Below are 8,723 nucleotides of genomic sequence, written 5' to 3'. Positions count from 1 at the left end.
GCTCCGCCAGGCAACAGCTGGGGACGCGCGGGCGCGCGAGGGAAGCGGCGGCAGCAACAGCAACAGCGCGCGCCCGCGCCGGGAGGGGAGGAGGGGGCGGGGCAGCCGCAGCAGCGCAGCAAAGCTCCGCCCCCAGCTGAGGGGAGGTGGGGGGCCTTTTCTTCCTCCATCTGCGGTTACATTTGATGAGTGATGGTCTTGGCCAATGAGAGAGGAGAGAAGGCGGGGTTTCTACTTGATAAGCGGGCCTCTGGCGCAATGAGCGCGGCTCTTTTCCCCTTCAGGTCGGCTAGAGCAAAACGCGAGTAGCTGCCCAATGGGAGCCGCGCGGGGGGCCTGGTGGGCGTCTCGCTTAGCCAATGGCAGGTGCGCGGGGGCCCCGTTTAGCCAATGGAAGCCGTACTAGGGCGGGCCGCGGCGCGAAAGCAGAGGACGGGCCGCGACGAGGCTGGCGGAAGCTGGAACTGTTCCTAGCCGGCCTTGCTCCCTCTGCGGCGCGCGGGACGATGTGACGCGACGCCACGCGAGGAGCCGACCCGACCCGACCCGCGGCGGGGCTGTCCCGGAGCAGCTCCTGCCGCTGCGCAGCGCGGGGGGCCTGGGCCTGCCTGGTAGGTGAGTGCAGCGCCCGCCCCGCCCACTGCCGCGAGCGTGGGGGTCGCGGAGCCGGGGCCGCTTCTCACTCTCCGCCCCACTCGCTGCCAGCTCGGGCCTGACAACACCCCGGGCCCGAGAGCCCAGGGATGCGTGAAACCCCCGCCGCTGGGAGGTCGCAGCAGCTGCATCGCTCGGCGCCGAGCACCCCTATAGCTGGACCCCGGGCTGAGGGCGCTTCCAGCCGCAGGAGCTCGCTGCTGCACCCCCAGCACCAGCCGTACAGTACGGTGGGATGTAATGCGCCATTGTGTGGATCACACGTTAGAGCACATTGCTCCTTGACCTGCAAGTGTAGAGGGGCCCCAGGCATCTTAAACTGGTGATCGGTTTGTTTCCATGTTGGTTGCCAGGCCTGGCTTCTCCTCTACCGAATCCTTTAGATAATCGCCAAGTATAATGTCCTATGCCCCACCAGGTATCAGGCACTTGGGACTCGCAGTAGAGATGATATCTTTCATTAGACCAAGATTTTTGCAAAAAAATAAGTCATTTGATACCAAAATAATTATGCTGATACCACTTTTTTCAGACTTTTACATATTTTTTGCTTATAAATGAGGACTTCTTAATTCTTCATGATTAGTATATAAACTATTAATTTATTTTCTCTCATATTCTTCATCACCTTGATTCAGCTTAAAACACACAAAGCTTGAAATGTCCCCATGTTTTCTTGTTTAACAAGGGGGATTGGTCTCTCCTACTCCCTTCCCCCCCACCTGAGAGATGAAAGCTGCCCTAGTCCCATGGCCCCCTCCTCACGGGTATTTGGCCAGTGTTTCATACCACCAAAGCTTTCAGTTGGACGCAGCTCGAGATTGTACAGCCCAGTATTCACTTCCAATATGTTCTGCCTTCTCTCAGTCACGGGACCAGAAGGATTTACAGACGTATCATTGGATATTCTGTCTTCTAAAATCATAAATCTTTTAAGCTATCTTGTTTCGCGTGATGTTGAGTCACCACTGGAACCGGTGGTTCCAATGTGTATTGTCAGTGGTGGAGGCTTGCCAGATGACTTCATAATCCTGTCCAAACTTGTAGTTGTGTCTCTCATTTTTATTCAGGGGAGACAGCATGACCTCCTGTTGTCCTTGCGTTCTTCCTGAATTCCGTATCTACTCTTAAAACGGAGCTGTCATTGATGATTGTGTTCTTGGACTGGTGGAAGAACCTCTCACGAAGGACAAGCCAAGGAAGGTCACAGCAGTTGTTCCATCATAGGCTCTCTCTCAGGGGTGGGCAAAATGCAGCTTATGCCAAAGGATTTTATCCAGCCCCCGGCAGGTCCCTCAGGCCCACCCAAACCCAGGGGGGTAGGGCCCACAGCTGCTGGACCGGGCTTTTTGTCAGCTCAGTGCCTGGCAGTTGCTGCCAGTCTGCCTCACCCACCACTAGTAGTGCTGGAGGAAGGAGGCAGGTGGACTGGCCTAGGACCCCGGCAGGCAGGACGTGCTCAGCCCGGCAGGTGGGATAGGGTTGGGTCATGGGCAGGTAGGGCACAGCAGCTGGGAGTGGGAGAGGTGGCCAGGACAGGATCATGAGGTGGTGACAGTGCAGGGCCAGGGCCCATCATAGGGACATGAGGGGAATGGATTGCAGCTCTGCCCCGGGCCCTGCCCCTGTGTTGTCATCACCCCACAATCCCCGCCCTGGCCACCCATCCTGCTCCTGGACACTGCTCCCCACCTGCCCTACCAGGCAGTGTCATCACTGCCCCTCCAACCTAAATAATTCCCCAACCCTTCTATATCTATGGATACTCGCACTTTAAAACAAAAAAATCAACACTTCCTTTCTAACCATTCTCCATAAATCCTACATTTTGGGCAACACATTTATATCCCAAGATTCCCACCTAGCTGTTCCTCCTCACTAACAAGGAGTGAGTACATACAGACTTCAAACACTGTTTGCATTCAAAACTCATATGGCCCTTACAAAGAAACACAAAGCAAATGTACCACTTGCCATGTCCATCTGCCTCCAGACATAAGATCCTCAGCTTCACCCTCAAAATTTGGATTTGGAGTTCACTTACTCCAGGTTGGGTGCTTATGTTTTGGGGGTGGGAGGTGCCACAGGATAACACTCTCTGCAAAGAAAAAGATGTGGGCTCTAACCCTCTGTTCTAAGAAGTTTTGCAGTATAAACGTAGGGTGGAGGTATCACCTGACAGCATATCACTCAGGAATAATGCTTGTTTGGGGTGTGATACATTCCAGCTTCTTCAGACAGTGATGGCCATAGGGATATGTCACTTGAGGTGATACATGAAGCATATTGTCACAGGAAGTCAAACCTGGATAATTAATGAGTAATTGCTAACATACATTTTCCTAAAAATCAGTCATATTTTGCTTAAATGTCAAGTCATGTTGACGGATATGCAGCAAACCTCTGCCTTATTGGTTCATTAGCATATATTTCATTCTGAAGGGTATTTCTCAATTGTTTTCAGCATGAATCATTAAGAGTGATTAACCTTCCCATCCCATTTTCTGTTATTATTTACATTTTAAAATACACTGGCCAAGGAAGTGTTTCATCACGTGTTCCAAGTGGTGTATTTCCTTTAGTTGCCAGAATGACAATTAGGTTCTCGACAAATGTTTTTGTCATTATACTGCTCTTAGCTATGTGCATTAATAGATGACAGATATTTAAATGCACTACTACTATGCTTGTCAAGGATTTGACTAAGAGTTATTTGCTATTTGATTTGTTCTACTTGTGTAACATCATGACAGAATTTTCCTGTGTTTACCCTAGTCATAAAGGTACACAAGTTTTGTTCATTTTTTCTTAAGGTAGCGTAGGTTATAAGAAGAAATCTATTTTCATTTTTGCAGTTTCCTCATAGATTCATAGATTAAGGGTCGGAAGGGACCTAGTAGATCTTCTAGCCCGACCCCCCCGGCAGGGCGGGAGAACAACAAAAACCCCAAAAACAAGAAACAGGACTCAAATGAGTCCAGCCAGGTAGGCATCCAGCCTCTTCTTAAAGACCCCCAGGGTAGGGGCCAGCACCACTTCCCTTGGAAGTTGGTTCCAGCTCCTAGCTGCCCTAACTGTGAAGTAGTTCTTGCGGATATCCAATCTATACCTCCTCTCCATCAACTTGTGCCCATTACTCCTTGTTATGCCAGCGGGCGCTAGGGGAAACAGCGTCTCCCCCAAACCCTTCTGGTCCCCCCTAGTGAGTTTATAGACGGTCACCAGGTCCCCCCTCAGCCTTCTCTTGTGGAGGCTGAATAGGTTCAGGTCCCGCAGTCTCTCACTGTAGGGTCTGCCCTGTTGTCCCCGGATCATGCGGGTGGCCCTCCTCTGGACCCTCTCCATGTTGTCCACATCCCTCTTGAAATGGGGCGCACAGAACTGGACACAATACTCCAGCTGTGGCCTGACCAGCGTCGCGTAGAGGGGGAGGATCACCTCCTTGGCTCTACTCGAGATGCACCTGTGGATGCACGACAAGGTCCGGTTAGCCCTGCCAACCATGACCTCGCATTGTCGGCCCATGTTCATCTTGGAGTCAATAATGACTCCAAGATCTCTTTCTGCCTCCGTGCTCTCGAGTAGGGAGTTCCCCATTGTGTAAGTGTGCTGCTGGTTCCTACTGCCCAAGTGCAGCACCCTGCACTTGTCCGTATTGAAACGCATCCTGTTCCTGTTAGCCCACCCCTGTAACCTATCCAGATCCCTCTGCAATCTCTCACTCCCTGCTAGCGTGCTCACCTCCCCCCAAATTTTGGTGTCATCAGCGAATTTAAACAGGTTACTTTCCACCCCATCATCCAGATCGCTGATGAAGAAATTGAACAGCGCAGGCCCCAGGACCGAACCCTGGGGGACTCCGCTACCCACCTCCCCCCAGGTCGAATATGACCCATCCACCACCACCCTCTGAGTGCAACCCCTCAGCCAGTCTGCAACTGGTTTCCTCATATTTGGGTGTAGTAAGTCTCCAGGGGCCAGGAACTGTAGACATTCATCCAGTTCCTTAAAAAATCCTTTAACATTTGAATTACAAACTGTTAGGGCTATAGCAATAAAGATTTTCTTGGCCCATACCGATAGCTGATGATTAACCAGCCATATCGGCCAGTGTCGATCCAATAACTGACATTTAGTAACAGTGCAAGGTATTTTAAATTACTGATGTAAATAAACCTTTTTTGGTTTGTTTTACATTTAATACATACATGTGCCTCTTGCCTGCTCCAGCCCTCAATGAGGAAGGGGGTGACTACCTTATTCCCATGCACATCTCCCCCTTGCCTACAGCTCCTACCCACAGCCCCACTCAGCCCATGCTGCCATCCTGGGTGGGGTGGACCCTTGCACAGACAGTGGGGCCAGGTGCGTTTGGAGCCCCGGAGCACACTGCTCCTTCCATGCTGGTGGGCCCTGTGCAGCTGAGCTCCTTGGCCACTGGGAGAAGCTGCTTTTGCAAAGGCACCCGGTGCCCAATAGAACAGAATGTCTATGCAGCATCTTACCCTGCCTGGGTGCAGCCCATTACCGTGGCAGCCCCATTGCTCAGGCCCCTGCTGCACATGCAGCATTGCCACAGCAGTGGCAGCAGGAACCGGTAATGGTCCTTTGTTGTCGAGTGCGGCACCCTGTGGTCACTCCCCAGAGCCCCCTCTTCCTCCTGCTGCTTGCTGGGACCCATAGTCTGCCATGGGCTTGGGCCAGCAGCAGGGACTGGGCTATACGCACCAGGGTGCTTCAGGTACATGGCCATAATTATCAGATACCATAAAAAAAGCCAATAGCATCATTTCTCCTTTTATTGGTGCCAGTCTTATAGCCAACTGATATATCAGCGCACCCCTACAAACTGTGAACCAAGCATTTGAAGAATGTTTCCACTAGGATACATGGATGTGCCTGAGGATACTACACTTTTACTTCCTAGTCTGAGGGTTTTCTGAGCCAAAATGATATTAGGCATCCCAAAACCCTGCTAGTTTCAAGTTGTTGGACTTGAACCTGCCCAGGGTATGAAGACTGGAAAGAGTTAAGGGAACAGATTTTAAAAACAGTAAATAGACAAGTCTCTCAAAGTTGTTCAAAAGAGATGGAGAATATCCAGTCTTCTGTAGAATGGTTTTCTGTACTTGTGCTTGGGCAGAAGGTTAGATTGCATTCTCTCAGAGACCAGTTATAGTACAAATCTGGTATTTCTTTCTTCCTTGGCATGCACCTACAGACCTGTCTCCTCATAGGCTTTTAACTTCTAGTGTGTACATAATTCCACTTATATGAAATATGGGTCTATTTAACATTGCCTTAGAGTGAGTGTAGAAATCTTTCATAGTGATATGATTAGTGGTGGGAATATTGTACAGTCAGCTAGGAAGCAGAGAACTACCAAATGTATAGTGTAGTTTTGTACGTAGCAACATGAGGCTAACTCTTCCTGGAAACATAAGCAAGCCACAAACAGAACACCAAGTTTAGATCAATGCAGGTCCATTGGCTTGACAGCACAGAGAAGTGGTGAGAATCTCCTGTAAAACTGTGTTCTGTATCCCTTGCCGAGAAAACGAAGAACTGGAGCATCTGGAGAAATGGTGTCTCTGCACTGCAGCGAGAATAGGAGATTTCCTGTCTCCTGGTTAGAGTTCCCTGCTTTTTAAGGCTGAAATCACAAAGGGGTTCTGAAAATCCTGCTCTCTGTCTCTGGCATCAACTATCACTTTTGTCACTTTGAGACTGTTACCTGACACAGGGGAAGTAGATAAGCCGTGTAAGCAGAGAAAGGCATATGACACTGGATCTAATCCACCTCTCACATATGCATTTAGAATGACAAGAAAAAGTAGTGAATTCCTTAAATGACCTGCTCTCTTCCCTGCTTTGACATTGTGACCGAATAAACTTTAACATTAGTGACACACATGGCACTACCTGAAAGAACTACATATTACCCATAGGATCCTGCTCAATGGGGTCCTGATCACCAAGTGGGGCCCTCTAGGCTGCCTCCAATAGTATACAGGGGATGGATGTCAGTTAGCCACGTAATCATAAAAATGGTCTTTAACTATTTTGTTGTTTCCCATTAGATCCTTCAGTCTGCTTCTGTTTAGCTTTCAAGACACTTCAATGTGTTCGTTAATTGTTTTTCACTTTATTCCACTGATTATAAAAGAGATTGGTGTTGTAGAAAGTGTTTTGGAGAAAAGCATTCATCATAGGTTTCACCGTCAGTGATCAATATAACATTCTTGCCTCATAGTCCTGGAATAAGTGCTAAGAACAACTAACAACCCTAAAGAATGAGTTCAGTCCTTTACAAACCCCAAAACAAAGTAATGGATATATTTCAAAATTATAATTAAGACGAACTGCACAGAAAATCCAAACATGGGTAATTTAGGATTAAGGCATTTTGTCCTGAAATAAAATGTTCTCTCATTGAAGTGGGATATGAATGAAGAACATGGTAGTTTGGACAGCTAGCATGCAACACACATTAGGGGTTAAGAATTATGAATTGATTAGGGGTGGGGGGACAGCAGGACCAAAACAGTGATAAGACCAGTATCACTGAAATAACAGATGTCTCAAAGAAATACTATAGGTAGAGTCTACTGTAATAACTAAGGTGACATTGCAAAATATTTGGAAGGGAAGGCCAAGAAAGTAGCCTGTTGCCTTTGAAGTTTTAAGATATTCACTATTCTGTCTACACCATCCCTTGACTGTCTTTTCCCCCCTTTCTTAGGTTGTTGCTGACAATCAGAAATTCCCTCTTAAAGCTGTGTAAATGAGAATGTCCCTGGCTCAGAGAGTGCTGCTCACATGGCTTTTCACGTTACTCTTCTTGATCATGTTGGTGTTAAAACTGGATGAGAAAGCACCATGGAACTGGTTTCTTATATTTATTCCAGTCTGGATTTTTGATACTATTCTTCTAGTTATGTTAATTGTAAAAATGGCTGGACGTTGCAAGTCTGGCTACGACCCGCGCAATGGCTCCCAGAACATTAAGAAAAAAACCTGGTATGTCATTGCAATGCTGCTTAAATTAGCCTTCTGCCTTGCCCTCTGTGCTAAACTGCAACAATTCACCACCATGAAACTAGCATACGTATTTATTCCCTTATGGGCCTTACTCATTGGAGGCATGATCGAGCTCGGATATAACATCTTCTACGTACGAAGAGACTAAGTTGTTACAACTGTTTTTTTTCAAGCCTGTCAGTGAGTGCCACCAAAATTACTGGACCATCATAGCTTGCTTCAGCCTCAAGTTCCATACAAAAAACTGCAGCTAAGATAATGGTCATAAGTTAGAGAGTTTATCTGGACCAGTCGGGGGACATAAAGTGGATTTGCTCCATTTTTTCTATCACAGACATGTTCATGTAAATAAAGTTACACTTGACTTCACCTTTGTTTTTAAATATGATTAATTGCATTTGAAATAGAAATGCATGAGTTCTATGAAAAGGGATCTAAAACAGTTATCTACTCTAAATGGCGCAGCATGTTGCTTAAGCCCTGGAAGGAAGAGCCGTCTTCCCACTCTATATCCTCTAGTCAAGTCCCAAGAAGTTATTCACAGAGTTTAACATTAATTTTTTAGGTATACAGAATTTGCTTTGAGATTCTCCAACAACTGAAGACAAATAAGAGCAAAGTTGCAGTAAAGTGACTTACACTCCCCACCCCCTTCCCTAAGGATGGTTTTCCTGGACTCTTCAGTATTGCCTTGCCTTTACACAAGCACAAGCAGCCTGACCCCTAAATGTAGCTGAAGCAGCTTGTTTGGGTGAACTATCCACTGTTTTGCTGGAGTGAGGGAAAGGCTGAATGAATGATCATTAGAAGGGTACAGACATTCTAACAACAAGGATTACCCCACACTAGCAGAGACAACTAAGACCTTTCTGTCTGCACCCTACATATCTTCTTTGATAGCCTGGGCACAAAGGAAAGAAAAAATGATTAAGAAAATCTTCCCAGCCCTCACTCAGGGTAACCAAAGTTTCTATTACATATTTTAGAGCTCCCTATCTTAACAGCTGGGGGCAGGGGAGGCACGGGGG

The 8,723-nt window shown here is 47.6% G+C and overlaps 1 protein-coding gene across 2 annotated transcripts; it reads left to right on the top strand.

Annotated features, from left to right (window-relative positions):
* Positions 1-420: 420 nt before the first annotated feature.
* On the top strand, positions 421-8,064 carry TMEM60 (transmembrane protein 60). 2 transcript variants are annotated; one of them, XM_019509473.1, is made up of 2 exons: positions 421-611; positions 7,397-8,064. In XM_019509473.1, exon 2 carries the CDS (start codon positions 7,439-7,441, stop codon positions 7,841-7,843), a length of 405 nt encoding a protein of 134 aa, XP_019365018.1. In that variant the 5' UTR covers positions 421-611; positions 7,397-7,438; the 3' UTR covers positions 7,844-8,064. The 2 variants fall into 2 exon arrangements, with proteins under 2 accessions (XP_019365018.1, XP_019365019.1); XM_019509474.1 differs by having other exon boundaries at positions 421-615.
* Positions 8,065-8,723: the final 659 nt, after the last annotated feature.

The sequence above is a fragment of the Gavialis gangeticus genome, unplaced genomic scaffold (genome assembly GCF_001723915.1).
Source record: "Gavialis gangeticus isolate Ggan-Ray unplaced genomic scaffold, GavGan_comp1, whole genome shotgun sequence".
Classification (NCBI taxonomy): domain Eukaryota; kingdom Metazoa; phylum Chordata; order Crocodylia; family Gavialidae; genus Gavialis; species Gavialis gangeticus.
The sequence above is the reverse complement of the archived record's forward strand: the minus strand, read 5'-3'. Positions and strand labels throughout refer to the sequence as shown.

Coding starts and splice junctions, on each gene's coding strand:
- TMEM60 (XM_019509473.1), top strand. CDS start 7,439: ATGAGAATGTCCCTGGCTCAGAGAGTGCTGCTCACATGGCTTTTCACG.